Source organism: Eretmochelys imbricata, chromosome 7, assembly GCF_965152235.1.
Source record: "Eretmochelys imbricata isolate rEreImb1 chromosome 7, rEreImb1.hap1, whole genome shotgun sequence".
NCBI lineage: Eukaryota > Metazoa > Chordata > Testudines > Cheloniidae > Eretmochelys > Eretmochelys imbricata.
Genome location: NC_135578.1, coordinates 31642356 through 31658858, shown reverse-complemented (window position 1 = coordinate 31658858; position 16503 = coordinate 31642356). Strand labels below are relative to the sequence as shown.

At 46.6% G+C, this 16503-nt stretch overlaps 1 protein-coding gene across 1 annotated transcript; it reads right to left on the bottom strand.

Moving 5' to 3' along the window:
* Nucleotides 1-3047: 3047 nt before the first annotated feature.
* Nucleotides 3048-15454, bottom strand: LOC144267453 (solute carrier family 22 member 6-A-like). Its single transcript, XM_077821435.1, has 10 exons — nucleotides 15053-15454; nucleotides 13621-13724; nucleotides 12174-12328; nucleotides 10782-10950; nucleotides 8290-8413; nucleotides 7518-7633; nucleotides 6151-6365; nucleotides 5028-5136; nucleotides 3412-3615; nucleotides 3048-3132 (listed from the first exon to the last, which is right to left on the bottom strand). The coding sequence occupies exons 1-10, from the start codon at nucleotides 15452-15454 to the stop codon at nucleotides 3048-3050; spliced, it is 1683 nt and encodes a 560-aa protein (XP_077677561.1).
* Between the last annotated feature and the right edge of the window lie 1049 nt (nucleotides 15455-16503).

Below are 16503 nucleotides of genomic sequence, written 5' to 3'. Positions count from 1 at the left end.
CTCAATCTGCTGGCAATGCCCCTACATATACATCCCAAAATGCCATTGGCCTTCTTGGCAACAAGGGCACACTGTTGACTCATATCCAGCTTCTCGTCCACTGTAACCCCTAGGTCCTTTTCTGCAGAACTGCTGCCTAGCCATTTGGTCCCTAGTCTGTAACGGTGCATGGGGTTCTTCCGTCCTAAGTGCAGGACTCTGCACTTGTCCTTGTTGAACCTCATCAGATTTCTTTTGGCCCAATCCTCTAATTTGTCTAGGTCCTTCTATATCCTATCCCTACCCTCCAGCGTATCTACCTCTCCTTCCAGTTTAGTGTCATCTGCAAACTTGCTGAGGGTGCAATCCACACCTCAGTCAGGTGAGGTGGGGGGGCACTGCGAGTCAGGATTCTGGGGCTCTATCCTTAGCTCTGCCACTGACTTTCCATCCTTTACCTCGGTCATGTTGCTCTGTGCCTTACTTTATTATTCCATAACATGGGTACAATAATATTCACCTAACTCCCATGAGGATGTGAGGCTTGGTTAAGCAATACACAAAAAGCCCTTTGAGACCACAGAGAAGGGCAGAGTATGATTGTATGGGATGACTGTGTTGCCTCCAGCACCCCAGAGACTGAGGATGTTACCAGAACCAGCATCTGTACTTGAACCCTGAGCCTAGCTTCCAAAGAATGCAGAACCCTCCCTTCAAGAAGAACACTGCCAAGTGCAACAGAAACTGTTTATTTGTGACAGCATTTCACATAGGTATTTTCTTTGTACAGTAAATAGATGCTTTTGCCCCAGTTCTAGGTGGAGTTTAAACCTTACATGGATCAGGATTAGCCACATTTTGATCCTGTTAACTGGATTTTTTTTAACGTGGAAATGTGCATTTTATTAACACAAAGCATGGGGACAAGGAGACAGATGCTCAAATCCAACCTAGGCAGCTGAGTTAGGGTCTGTCTATGCTGCAGTCATAGGCTGCAATTGCAACTCGAGCAGACATACCCTAGCTTGTTTTAATCTAGCTAGCTTGGCTCCCAGAACAGTGAAGCTTCAGCAGTGCATGCTTCAGCATGGGCTAGCCCTGAGAATAATGACCCAGGGTTCCAGACAGGCTGGTCAGCCTGTGCTGAAGAATTGCTCTGGTACCTGAGCTAGGGAGAGTAAAGCTAGCTCAGTATGTCTGCTCAAGCTGTAGTCACACCTTCAGTCTTGATTTATACTGGTGTAATTGAGTGGTCTGGTGGTTAAAACCAGGCATCAAGACTCTTGGGTTCCATTCCCAGTTCCGTGAGGGGAGTAGGGTCTAGTGGTTAGAGCTGTAGGGGCTGAGAATCAGGACTCCTGGGTTTGGTTACCAGTTCCAGAACGAATAGAGTCTAGTGGGTCAGAGCAGCAGGAATGAGGGTCAGGACTTCTGATTTCTGTTCCCAGCTCTGGCTGGAGAGCAGTGTCTAATGGTTAGAGCAGATGGGGCTCGGAATCAGGACCCCTGGGTTCCATTCCCAGCTCTGGAATGGGAGGGGAGGTTAGAGTGTGTATTTGTTGGAGGGTTGGGAGTCAGGACTCCTGACTCTGAGGGAAGTGAAATGTAGTGGGCTAGGGCAGGGGAAGCTGAGAATCTGGAGGCCTGGGTTCCTTCCCTCTTTTCAAAACTGAACAAAGGAACTATCCTTTCTGACATGACAGTGTTAGACTGTGGAACTCATTGATACAGGATGACATTGAGGCCACAACTTAGCAAGATTCAAAGGGGAACTGGACATCTCTATGGGTAACAGGACTATCAATAATACAACAAAGAGTAGAAGGCATATAAACCTCATGCTTCGGGCCTTAAGCCAATCTGTGACTAGTAGAGCTGTGTGAAATTTTTCAACCAAAACTGTTTTGGGATGAAAAATGCAGATTTGGTGACACCGTAATGATTCGTGATTTCATGTTGGTTTTGCTGAATTATTTGTTTCGGGGGAGAATCCCAAAAAAGTCTAAATGTTTTGATTTTTCAATTTGAAACAACTTCATTTAGAAATTTCCTTTAATTGTTTTTTTTTATAAAAAATACTAAAAAGTTGAAAAGCAATTTGCAATCAAAGCAAAATGTTTAGTTTGAAACCAATTTTTTACTCTTTTTGATTTGCTGAAAATTTTGAACAATTTCATTTTCAGCCAAATCGTGTTTTTCCCTTGATTTTTCCAAATTGTGAGTGAGCTGAAAAATCCATTTTTGCCCAATTTTAATGACTGTTTAAGATAAAGTGAGACTTGATGGCGGGGAGATTATGACATATCTGCCCACTTCAGGGTTCTCACACCTTCCTCTGAGGCATCTATTGCTGACCGCTGTCAGAGAGACTCCATGGACCTTGGCTGTGATCAGTCTGGCAGTTCCTATATTCTGCCACCATTTCTATAATTATTCTTACAGAATTCCCTTAAGAATTGCCACCACGTGACTGTCCTGCAATAGTGGGCTAATCCTCAACTACATGGATTAACACTTGCTGAGGATCTGGCCCAAAAGTATTTGCTGAGCTGTTGGGTACAATATGTTGGATCCCAGCAGAGTGTAACAGCAGGTTTGGAACTACATGGAGGAGCTACATAGAGTAATTGAGTCGTGTCCCCCACCTTGCACACCAGCAGGTCCCATGGTATAAATTCTTGCTGTGACTTGGAGGTCAACATGCTGTCTGAAGAGGTTGATTCCCTGCATCAAGTGCAAAATTCATCCCCTATGGAGTTGTCACTGATGCCTGCATAATACTTCTGGCATGATTAAAACAGTAAAAGAGATAGGGGAGAGTCTTCAAACATGCCTAAGCCCCCTCTTTCAAAAGTGATTGGGAGCCACATTTTCAAAGGTGTTTTGGTGCCAAGAGATTCAGATAAGTGCCCAGTGGGATTTTCAGACATGCCCAGGAAGATGAGGCATCTGTCTCTCATGGGAGTGGCTAAGTCACTGGTGAAAATGGAACATAGGCTCCTAAGACACTTAGGCACTTTTGAAAATTTTACCCATAGACCCTACAACAGTTGCTCATTTTTCTTTCCTTAACTGGCTTCCTTGGCTGGGTCTGGCATGGTGGGTTTCAGAAGGATCTTCATCTGTTGTTCTTCACCTCTCAGATGCCTGGGTCTCAATGAAAAAGAATATCGGTAAATATTAACATTTATACAAGCATCAAGAGATGTACTTGGCTTAAAACATGCTTGGAGCTAAGGGGCCAGATCCCACCTGGTGTAAACCAGCCATAGCTACACTGGAGTCAATGGGATCAGATTATCTATCTAATCATGCCTATCACTTCTTGTTTGTGCTCTCTCTCTCTATCTCAGTGGACCCATGTCTATATCACAAAGCCCCCACATGGTGCATCATGGCGACTGTTCTTGCCTCCCAGTAGATTCTACTAACCGTGTCTCCACCTCCGTTATGGTCTCAGGCAATGGCACGTTGAGCGTCTCTGGCAGGAAGGTCGCTGCAATGCCGGAGATGATTGGGGCAGCTCCATAAATGATCAGTGGCAGGAAGGGAACGTATTCCTCCAACATCTTCACCAATGGGGCAGTGATGCTGCCCAGGCGTGCCATGGTGTTGCTCAAACCCATGCCGGTCTGCCTGTGAATTTGAAATCATAACAAACAGAGCTATTAGCATAAGCCACAGTGATGAGAAAAATCTGGGCTAAGGAGCTCACGGGCAATAAGCCAAGCAGTACCTCTCAGCTAGGCCCTGTGGACTAGTAGAGTGACTACAGAGTCAGGACACCTGGGTTCTTTTCCTTGCTCTGCCACCGACGCACTGCATGGCCTTGGGCAAGTCACTTCCTCTCTCCGTTCATTTCTTTCCCCTCACACCCTCAGTCTGTCTTGTCTATTATGATTGTGAGGAGCAGAGACTGCTGTCACTGTGTCTGGGCAGCACCTGGTACAATGGGGCCCTGATCTCAGTTGGGGTCTGTGCAGCGCCTGGCACAATGGGGCCCTGATCTCAGTTGGGGTCTGTGCAGCACCTGGCACAATGGGGCCCTGATCTCAGTTGGGGTCTGTGCAGCACCTGGCACAATGGGGCCCTGATCTTAGTTGGGGTCTGTGCAGCGCCTAGCACAATGGAGCCCTGATCTCAATTTGGGTTTGTGCAGTGCCTCATACAATGGGGGCCCTGATTTTACTCGGGATCTGTGGAGTGCCTGGTACTATGGGGACCCGATCTCAGTCAGGGTCTGTGCAGCAGTTGGCACCATGGGGCTCTGGTGTGGTCTCTAGGTGCTAACATAACAAATAGGAACTTTCCTTGGGGCAGGTTACCACACAAGTGCAGGGTTTCTTGCAGCTGGGACTGGGCTAGCTAGATCTTTGATCTGATGTGGCAATTCCTATTTCCTAGAAGGGCAATTTTGGGTGACTAGATTGAGATGCCTCAGAGGGCCCTCACTTTTCAGATGGCACATCCTCAGTAACTGCAGAGAATCAGACCCAGTTGCGGTGGTGTCCTAACGTGGGCATCTCCTAAAATCCGAAGTGCCCAAAATCATTAGTAGAGCTGGTTGGGAAATTGTTTTCCTGTCCCATGATAAATTTTGAGATTTCAAACATTTTCCCCGTTCTGAATCTGGATGAAATATTGAAATTTCAAAAAATTTTGGGAATTCAACAGTATACAAAAATCCTGGTTTGGGTCCATCACATCATTTTGTTTCGATTTCGAACATTATGAATTAGTACAAAAAAGGGGTTGCTGTTTTTTAATACAGATTCCAAAACACAAAGTTGTTTCCAGCCAGAAAAACTGAAATTTTCGTTTTGCAAATGTAATATCCAACCTTCCTCCCCCTTCCCCCACTTTTTTCTAAACAGCCCTTTCCTGTGAAAAGCTTTGGCTTTGATGAAATAGCTTTTTCCGTCAGAAAACTACATTTTGATGAAAAATTCCCGACCAACTCTAGTCACTAGTCACTTGGCTCTGGTTTTGCTGTTCCGCGGGGCTGCATGTGAAGTTTGAGCTGCACTCTCTGAGGTTTTTCCACCTACCTAATCACTGTGGGGTACAGCTCACTCGTGTAGAGGTAGACACAGTTAAAGGAGGCAGCGAGACTGCCTTTTCCAAAGACAGCCAGAACGGTGCGCAGGGTCTTCAGATCTTGGGAGAAGCACACAGTGGAGGAGGGGTTAGCACATGGGAAAAGGCTGACATGCTCAAGAAGGGTCAGGAGCTAATGGGATGGCGCCACTGGTGCCGATGGGGCCAGATCCCCAGCCGGTGTAAATCAGCGTAGCTGCACTGGAGTCAATGGGGCCAGATCCCCAGCCGGTGTAAATCGGCGTAGCTGCACTGGTGCCGATGGGGTCAGATCCCCAGCCAGTGTAAATCAGTGTAGCTGCACTGGAGTCAATGGGGTCAGATCCCCAACTGGTGTAAATCAGCATAGCTGCACTGGAGTCAATGGGGCCAGATCCCCAGCCGGTACAAATTGGCTGTAACTCCATTGGAGTCAATGGAGCCAAATCCACAGGTGCTCCATTAAAGCCAAAAGGGGCAAGAAATCAATGGGACTGGGCTAATTTACACCAGCTGAGGATCTGTGCCTCAGTTTGCCATCTAGAAATAAGAGTGATATTCCTTTCTGTGTTGCGTCTATTTAGATTGTGAGCTCTTTGGGGCAGGGCCTGTATCTCCCTTTAGGGCTTGGCACAATTGGGCCCTGATGTCATCTGGGGTCTGTGCAGCACCTTACCCAATGATTAAATACTAATAACCATCCACCCAGCTTTGTTTGTGAAACTGTGTCTGTTACCCCTCCCAGACAGCGGCTCATCCACTTCGCAACCATCTTGCAACAGGCCAGCCTGGGTCAGGCTGAATATGTCTCTCAGGTTGCTTCATGGGGAAGTGCCATGGCAACTGGTGTCATAAACACGTGTCAGCTGCTTCAATCCCTGGCTGCAGAAGGTGGTTCTGTACCCGGCAGGGCCTCAGCCACAGAACACAGCTGTGACGTATCGGTTGGCTTGAGCCCCATTAGCCCTTATGGACCACTCTCCTGGCTCTTCTCCCTGCAGCCGACCATATTAGCCAGGTTTTGGACCTTTGGTTTGACAAAGGCTTGAACACTTCTGGATCTAACCCTGAAAATCCAGGGCACCAAGTAACCACCTTGTGGGACAAAGATGTTGGCTAGGATAGAGAGTCCAGCCAGGATGAGGGTCAATGCCTGTGTGAACCGGCGCCCGATGAAGCTGATTGTGAGGACTGAGATGAACTTCGCTGGGAAATCAACAGCTCCAAAGACCATCTGGATCAAGAAGATATTGACACCGAAATTCTGCAGGTCCATGGCCAACCCATAATAGGCAAAGCTTGTGGAGAACCTGGAATGAAGCAGACAGGTATTGATACTTAGAGGGTCCTTATCATTGAGTTTATTTGTTACAAGCATGTTCCCTTTCAGCAATAGGCCCTGCAAATGTGTTTAGTGGTTAGAGTAAGGACCCCTGGGTTCTCTTCACAGCTTTTGGGTGGCAGTGTAGTCTAGTGGGTAGACTGCACTGTGTTCTGTTCATGGCTGTGTGAGGGGATTAGGGTCTAGTGAGTTAGACTGGGGAGCAGCTGGGAGCCAGGATTCCTGGGTTCTATTTCCAGCTTTGGAAGAAGGGTGGCGCCTAGTGGTTAGAGCAAGAGGGGACTTTGCTCTGTTGTTAGCTCTTCAGAGAGGAAAGGGGTCCAATAGCTGGAACAGGACAGTGTAGGTGCCAAGGACTCCTGGGTTCTTTTCCCAACTCTGTACTTTTGTCCTAGTAGTAGGAACAGGAGACTAGGAGCCAGGACTCTTGGGTCCTAAGCCTGCTTCTGGGTAGAAGTGCCTCCTGTTGGTTTTCTCTACATGCTGTCTCCCCAGGTGGGATTTACCGAAGTCTAGCTATAACATACTGCATTGTGATCTAGTGGGATATTCAATCAAGGTGAAATTGACTGTCATGCCGATTGAAATTGGCTGTCACTGACATGCCCTGGGGTGAAGTGGAGCATCAGTGGGGCTTAGTAGAGCTGAACAAAACTTTTCATCTAAAACTTTTTTCAGCTCAAAATGCAGACTCAGCGACATCAAAATGTTTAGGGAATTCATGTTCCTTTTGCTGAATTGTTTCAGGTTAAAAAAAAGCACCCCAAAACAAAAACAAAAATAAAAAAAAATCTAAATATTTTCAGTTTTAGTTCAAAATGAATCATTGTCTCAAACATTTCTTTAATTTTATTTTTAAAAAATCTTAAAATATTTGAAATCAAAACAAAATGTTTCATTTGATTTTTTCAACTTTTTGATTAGTCAAAAATTAAGAAAAAAATGGTTTTCTGTTCAACCCAAAATGATTTTTTACTGATTTTTTGGAATTGCCTGCAGGTCAAAAAATCCATTATTTGCCCCGTTCCTCAGCAAATTGTCAAGCCTGGTTTACTTGCTGCAGGCTGCTTCATATCATTGTTTCAGCTTCTGCTTTGTGCAATCACAAGAGCCGACTAACCATACAAAGCAGAGGCAGAAGGAGATCCGGCGTACAACAGGGGTCCGCACCAGGTCAATGAAGGTATAGCTGCTTTTTGTAGAGGCTATTTCTTTCTGCATGTTGGATCTCAAGACCTGGGGAGAGAAGAGAGTTCTGGGTAACAGCATGGGGCCTCCATTGTGGGAAAGGCCTGGAAACAGAGCAGGGGAATGGGAGAGAATGAGATTCTGGATCATCCAGTGGTGCCAAAATTCTTGTCTCAGAGCAGGCCTCAGTGCAGACAAAATAACGTGTACGTCTAGGAAGGGATGGATGGATGGCTAGATAGAAGGGTGTGCATGGGGATGGATGGATAGTTGAATGTATAGAAACATTTGTATGGGGATGGATGGATGGCTAGAGAGACGTGTGTGGGGATAACAGATAGATAGATGGAGATGAATAGAGATATTATGTGTATGAATATACATTTATAAAAGATGTGTGTTTATGTCTAGAGATGGATACATAGATGGCTGGATAGGTGGTTATGTATGTACGGCTATAGGTAGAGAGATTGATAGAAGATACCTTGTACATATGGGAATCCCATTGTACGAGAAAGAAGTCAGACCATGGTGAGAATACCATTGCTCAGGGAGCGCTAAAGCCAGTTGCACCACTAGTGTACATGTGCAGAGTCCCAATGACACGAGTGCAGCCATGCTGATTTATATCTGCTTGTCCCACGTGCCTATATCAGCCGCTGGAGTTGGTGGGAGCGCTCAGCCTCTCTGAGATCCAGTCTTACCTCTATGTTGAGTTTGTTTCCTTCTTCCTTCTTCCGGTTTATCCTGGCCACTCTCTTGAGCTGCTTCACTGCCTCGTCAGGTCTGCCAGCTATCACCAGCCATCGGGCGGACTCCGCGAACCACCTGGGTAGCAGAAGAATTGAAAACACAACTGCAAAGAACACGCGCATTGCTCTTGTTGCACTGGGATCAGCCCCACTGGAGCACGGTGCAGTACTTCTACACTAGGGGCAGTGCCCAAAGCCAGTGCAGGGCACAAGCAGTGACAGAAGCAGAAGGGAGCATGTTGTGGAATAGCCTCAGTGGAACCTGCATTCTCTGCTTTGGAGCATGTTGTGGAATAGCCGCAGTGGAACCTGCATTCGCTGCTTTATCTCCTCCCCCTGCTACCAGCAGCCCCCTCGTGACAGCCAAGTGTTACTGCAACCTGAAGCTCCAGTCCCACTAGGAGACTGCCCAGTGGCAGCAGATGGTACTGCACCTTGGCATGCATCAGGATGGAAGGATGGTTAGGGTGATAGCTGAGACCTGGCTTCAATTCCCTGCTCCCCTGCAGACTTCCTGTGTGACGGTTGCAAGTCACTTAGTTTGTCTCTGTGTCTGAATCCCCTCATCTGTACAATAGGATAATAGCACTGCTCTCCCTCAGAAGGTTGCTTTGGTTACAGCTGGTTGGCACTTTTCTGCTGAAATATTTTTCCATTGAAAAATGCGGATTTGTCCAAACTGAAACTGTTTGCAGGGAAAGGTCAGTTTCAATGAAGCTCTTGATTTAAAAAAAAAAAATGGAAAAAGTTTAAAAATTTGACCTTTATCAAAATTAAAAGTTTCAACAATTTTGTTTCAAAATTTTTGATCATTTACACTTAAAAAAAGGGTAAAAAATAAACAAGCTCCAGATCAAAAGAAAAATTTCAAAATTATCAAAAGGAAACATTTCAGCTGACCCGACCAAAATATTTTTTCAGATTATCAATTCACAAAAGTTTTCCTGATTTTGACTTTTGGCCAGATTCAGGATGGGAAAATGTTTCAAAGTCTCAAAAACTCTCATATTTTTTTGCCAGCCAGCTCTAGCTGTGAGGATAAATATATTAAACGTTGTGATGTGCCTAGATACCATGGTGGTGGGTGCCAGATAAATACCTATGATAGGTCAGTTCCTCATATTACTGAGTAGTGACATTATGGGTGGAGTAGCTTTGGTTTCATTGGAAATTTTTCACAATATTTTAAATTTTTTTCAGCAAAACAAAAGTTTTCATTTTGTCTGCATTTTGGGAGGGGTTTTTTAAAAAAATTATTTCCTCTCTTTTATTTCCTTTTGTCTTCATTTTCCACTGGAAAATGGGGGAAAGTGGAAAAAAATAGCTCCAAAACACTGAAATGAAAATTTTTGTTGTGTCAAAAAATTTACAAATTTAGAAATAAATGGTTGTTTTTCAGCAACCCCCCACCCCCATCCTGAAAACTAAAATAAAATGTTTCCTTTTGTTGAAAATTTTTGAAGGAAACAGAATTTTGGGGGGGGAAAAGCCATTTTTCATGGAAAAAAATTTAAGACATCAAATCTTCAACTCTCTCTATTCATATGTTATCCTCTTAGTCTCGCCATTTTCCTGGTTTGCTGAAACAATTCCAGGTGTGAAAATCCACAGCTTTCATAGTTCTTTGTTCATTATTTGTATTGCCATAATGTCCTCAAGGCCCAGTCATGGGGCAGGACCCCATTGTCCCAGGCACTGAACAAAAAGACAGTCACTGGCCCAAACAGCTTATAATGTAAGGACAAGACAAGCAACAACAGGTGGATACAGACAGGGGAGCACAAGGAAACAGCGAGACAATATTGGTCAGCATGATAGGCAATGGTCTCTGCATACCAACAGCCTAACTGTCGTCAGGTTTTTTTGTAAGCCTCACATTAAAGGAGAGTTTGAAGAAGGATTTGAAGAAGGACAATGAGATACCTTTGCCGATGTTTACAGGGGAACTCCTCCCAGGCATGAGGGGCAGCATGGTAGAAAGCACAAAGGTGCTTGTTTGAAAATTTAGCAAGCGGGCGACGGAGGCAGGCATCATGGGCCAATGGGAGTTGGGAGTTGGCATAGTGCTAGTGGATGACAGATGAGATAGGTACGGTGCAGTAGGGTATGAAGGGCTTTGAAAGTGAAGATGAGTAGTTTATGTATGATGTGATGAAGAACAGGGAGCCAGTGGAGGGCTGCAAAGAGAGAGGTGACATGGACAAAGCCATGAGACAGGGAAATGATCTTAGGAGGAGTGTTTTGAATGGATGTAAATGGAGCAAGATTGCATTTGCCAAGGCCGGAGAAGAGGATGATGCAGTAATCGAGAGGCAAGAGTATGAGAACCAGGATAAGAGATTTGTTTATTCTACTTGCTTAAAGTTTGTCTCATTCCTGCATCCAGTGAGAAAAGCACGATGGAAGAGGAATGGATCAGAAAGGATAAGGGTGAGCTAACCTACCAGGAGTAGATGAAGCAGATGAAATAGGGCAAAGACACCACAAGCTGCAGCCAGCGCCAGTTGGGGATAGCGTAAGCCACCCCAGCCAGAATGAACTGCCCGATCGTGTAGCAGTATCCATACATGGTGCCCACAACAGCCCGTGTGCGGGTGGGTGTCCATTCCACAGCTGGGGAGAGACATACACAAAGGGAAAATAATCTCTCTGTCCTTGGGCTGATGACCTCCAGTGGTGAGAACAAGCATGAGTGGAGGCAGCAGGAAGCATGTACAAACAGCCTACCCCTGGCTCTTTGAGGCTGAGGTGAAATAGCTCCCCAGAACATGCATTCCCTGATCCATGCCTCCTCCCCCTGCTAGCTGCGTCCCACCTAGTGGCAGTAGGTGGTACTGCACACTGCTGGAGGCGCTCCATCCCCCTCCCCATGGCAGCAGCCAGTACTGTGCCCTGCAGCAACTCCAGTCCCCTGGTGGCAGCAAGCAGTACTGTACCCTGCAGGGTTACAGCAGCACCAGTCCCCCAGTGGCCACAGGCAGTACTGCCCTCTGCAGGGTTACAAACACTCCAGAAGACCCCACAGGGGCGGCAGGCTGTACTGTACCCTGCAGGGTTGCAGCAGCTCTAATACCCTGCAATGGCAGACATGCACCCTGAAGTACATCAGCCACAATACACAGCTGTTATATAATTGAATAGGCTGAGTCCCATTAGCCTCTGATACCCAGCTGCCCCTGGGTCCTCCAGTTCCTAGAGGACCTGAATACCTTGTATAGTGCAAGGGACTTTCTAGTAATGAGGAGGGCATTCTGTAGCTCCTGGCTGGTGCACATAGCCTGTGCCTGTTCTGTAGAAGATGTATTGTGGAATCTCTGTTCTGTTGTGGAATCATTGTCATCTGATGACAGCACACCGCTCAAAATAGCTTCCATTCCATTCTTGGGGACCTGCATGCTATTGGAAGCTGCCCTGTTTTGTGGCATCTCCTGTGCTCTGGCACTGCAGAAGCACACAGAGGTGGGATTGTTCCAGAGAACTCAATTCTCGTTTAGGTACCACATTTTCAGAGAGAACAGGGCCAGATTTCGAGGTGCATAATACCTCCTAAATAACATGTTCAGGTCTTTGTCAGTTGTGGCAATCAGTGACCCAATGGGAGCTGCTGAGTGCTTTGGTAAATCCAGGTTGGAATGGGAGCTAAGATTCTTGGAAAATCTAGCTCCCAATTTTTGGTGCTGAGACATTGGACATCCCACCCAAGCTATGTGTGCTTCTGGTCTCTCTGTGCTGCCACCACAGAGTAATTTATCAGCAGCGGGAACAAGGCACCTCCGTCCATCCCCAGTAACCAGCTCATCTTGTGTCTGGGGATGGCAGGTGCCGGACACACTTACACAGAGAGACACCGTTCAACACAATGCCCGAGAAAGCCATTCCGGTCAGGAAGCGGAAGATGCAGTAGGCAGTGAAGCTGGGCGAGAAGGCAGTGCAGGTGCCCGTGACAGCCATCTGCAAGTAGCACCAGATCAAGAGAGACCTGCGGCCAAACCTGAGCCAAAAAAAGCCAAGAGAACAGGTGAGGGAAACCCAGGATACTGAGGCAAGTATGTTCAGAACCTGGTGCAAGGAACTATTGGTGCCATTGACAGGCATGGCTTCCTGGCTAGGGGAATGGGCAAAGAGGCAGGAGGCCCCAGTTCTAAAACCAGCTCTGTGGCACGTGACAAAAGGTTATTGATGAAAATACTTAATGTCAGTCGTGCCGTAGCTGCTAATGATGAGGCCTGCAGGGCTGAATTAAGGCAATCTAGGGCCCCTGGCAGTAGGGTTATCCCCTGGCTGGTATTTGACCGTTAGAAAAACATCCAATCTTGATTTAAAAATCTCCAGGGATAGAGAATCCACAACAGCCCTTGGGCCGTTGTTCCAATGGTTAATTCCTTTTGCTGTTCGAAATGTACACCTTATTTCCAGTCTGAATTTGTCTAGCTTCAATTTCCAGCCACTGGATCTTGTTAGATCTTTGTCTGCTAGATGGAAAAGCCTTCTGTTATCAGATTGCTGCTCCCTGTGTAGGTACAGTACCTTTATAGAGAGCCACATGTTTTTTGCAAATGTGAAATAATACGAAGTAAAGCAAAAAACTCACCCTGCAGTGACAGCTCCTATCCTGTGAAGCTTGGCCTGGCTCCCCACTCTGAATGGGGAGGGGGTGGGGGGAGCACCTTGCCAAATCTAAACAGCACTGCAACCCCGTGTACCAGATAACAACACCCTGAGTCGAGAGCCAGGCCCAACCACACCGCACAGGACCCCAACAGCTGCTTCTGCAGGGTGAGTGCAGGGCAGGCTCGGGGGTGCAAGACTCATCTCCCCCAGAGCCTTCCAACCCCTGGTGGCAGGACTCAACCCCCCTCTGGGGCCTCCCAACCCCCAGGGGCAGGACCCGATCCCCCTGCATGGATAAAATTAACAAAACAAAAATAACAAGAAATTCCCCCAAAAATAAAATATACAATTATAAAAAGAATTCACCGGGCTCCACTTACAGACTGTGATCAAATCACCCCTTAACCTTTGCTTTATAGATCAAGCTCCTGGAGTCTCTCACTGTAAGGCACATTTTCCAAGCCTTTAATCATTCTTGTGGGTTTTCTCTGACCGCTCTCCAACCTACCAACATCTTTCTGGAAGTGTGGACACCGGAACTGAACACAGGATTCCAGTAGCAGTCGCGCCAGTGCCAAATACAGAGATACAGTAACTTCTCTCCTCCTGCTCGAGATTCCTGATTCCGCCAGGAATCAGCCTTGCTCTGCTTCATAATGACATTGCTCTCACCTGTCTGACAGACCTCCAAAGATGATGCCTCCCGCCAGGATCCCAGCCATGTAGATGGACTGAGCCATCTGCTTCAGCTGCCGGGAGTCACACACCAGGTCCCACTGTAAAGGAGAGAGAAAATAAAGCTTGGCTCCAGGAGGAAGACTGGGTTGTAGTTAAGGCCCCAGACTGGGGCTCAGAAGAGCTGGGTTTGATTCCTGGCTTAGGCTGAGATTTTCAGAACCATTGATGGCATTTAGACAGCCAGTCTCCATAGCAATCATTACAGTCTGCAGGGCATCACAGCCTTAATCTCCCTGAGGTTCAATGTCCATCATCTGTAAAATGAGGGAGGATCATCCTGTCTTTGTCTCTGTGCAGCATGCAGCACAGCTGGGCCCCCGTCTCAGTTGGGGGTCCACCCAGCACAATCTCAGTTGGGGTCTGTGCAGTGCCCAGTGCAATGGGGCCCTGATTTGAGCTGGGGTCCATGCAGTATCTGGCACAAGGGTTCCCCAGTCTGAGCTGGGCTCTGTGCAGTGCCAGGCACAACAGGGCTCCACTCTCAGCTTGGGTCTGTGTAGCATCTGGCACAGTGAGTCTCCGAACTCAGCTAGGGTCTCTGCAGTTCCTGGCAGAATGGGTCCTTTAGATGTTAATGTAGGACCAAATATAATGATCCCATGTGAGGTGGATGGTCTTGAATGGAGTGAGCATTCAAGAGACCAGGACCTCTACACCTAGCTCAGACACTGACTTGCTGTGACCTTGGGCAAGTCATGCTGCCTCGCTGTGCCTCAGTTTCCCCCAGCTGTGAGATGGGATAGTAAGGTTTAGTCTCTATTGTAAAGCCCTTTGAGATCCAGGGGAGAGCAGGGCTAACTCATAGCATCATTCATGGTTCCTTTAATGTGGATTAGTGGATTATGTCCAGTTTAATTGAGAGGAAACTGACTGCACAATGGATGGGGGAATTCCCACCCCAACCAGTGCAACCACAGCTTCCTCCGACCGATACACTGAAGGAATCAAGACTCTGTAAAGCATAAAGGCCGTGTCCTGCTCTCCTTTATGCCTATGCAATGGCAGCCACTTGAAGCTGCATGGACTGAAGTCACCAGGGGTGCCAGAATGTAACTGAGAACAGCAGATGGCCCTGGATGAAATTCTGCACTGATTTAGGCTGAAACCAAGCTGATGTCAATAGACATGCGGGGGCTGTAGGTTGGTGCAAATTTTACGATCAGATACTAGGAAGAGGAGGATAAATAGATAGATACTATGACACGCTCTGCCCATAGGACTGTGAAACTTAGTTGCAAAAATCTATGAAAAGGCATGATTCCAACAAAAATATTTTCAACTCATCCACCCCAACTTCCACCCCATGGTTTCAGCATCCTTTTCCGAGCTGGTTACCCGCATTGCAGCAGGTCTTGCTCTCACGTACCTCTGTAATGATGGTGCTGGTGAAAATGCTCTTGTCGTACACCCACCCATCAGCACAGGGTTCAGTCTCCAGCTCGGTTAGGTTTGTGACGGTGGCGTTGGAGTCTAGGAGCTGCCACTGCATGGTGACAAAGCGGTGACACTTCTCTGGCTGCTGTTTGCTGTCCATGGGGACAGAGACCCTGAGGAGGTCCTTGGCAGCAAGCTTTCCAGTGAGGTTGGTGTAAGGAGTGTTGCTGATGTTGATATGGACATGGCAGTGGTGCGCAGAGATGGCAGCAGTGAAGTTCTGCAGGAGGTTATGGCTAGCCATCATGAAAACTGGGATAGCCAGTAAGATAGTATAGATGATTTGGAAGCGACCCATCCCCCCGACGTGGTCTAAGAGCTCAGCAAAACTCATGGTGCCGGGTTGGGAGATTCAACACTAACCGTCTGAGTTAAGCAAAAGTGATGGGTCTCGAATAACCGAGGTTACCTGAATAGGTCAATTACTTGTAAAAATTAAACTTTGTGCGATCAAAATATCTACACAGAAAGACGTTAATTTGAATCCAGCTTGTATTCCACTTCACAACTTCAAAGACAGCCATAAAGGGCAGCACTTCTTAGAAGAAGTCAGCTGTTGGCAAATAGTGTCTGTGGATTCTTGAGGGTGTAGTTTCCAAAGAAGAGGCATTGAGTTGTATTCTCCCTAAATAACTGAGTGTGCTACCACGTTGCTTCTCCTTTGTTGCAAAAATGCCCATGCAACCATTCCTAGTTTCCTGTCAGCTGCAGGAAAACTCCACACACCCTTTTTATGAACTTTAGATGCATAAGGGAATGGTTTTGCCAAGCTTAACTCCACGTTGATCCTTGCATTTTACCCTCTGGAAAAGCAGGTGGGGTTTATATATTCCTCGGAGGGTTATATAAGGCCTTAACCAGGTCACTTGGTTAAAATTGTACTTTGTTTTGCATGGATTAAGTCCAAAAAAGAAAAAGTCTGAAAGCAATGTGCTAGATACCACGCCAAATGCTTCCAGTGCAGAGGTGACAAACACACTGATCCAAGCTGTTAAACCAGATTGCCTTTGGGTGAGTATATTATTCACACCACAGGGCTAGAAATTAACTTAAATGAAAAAGGATCCAGATTTAGCTGAGATACCACAATCCCGCCTCTGTCCTGAGTTGTCACTATTCTTAAAATACCACCTGGATATACCCAGCTGAGACTGTTGCCAGGGATTGTACAACCCCTTAGTGTGAGACATCCCTGTCCCAAAGAGCTTACAGTCTAAATAGACAAGACAGACCAAAGGGAGGGTTGTAATTAGCGCTGGTCTGAAAATTTTTAGCAACAGGTCTTTGCAGGAAATGTTCTGCAGGAAAGTGTCATTTTTGACAAATGTCTTGACTCTAAAACATCTTAAGAAAAAAGATTTGAAGATGAAAAATTGGAGATGA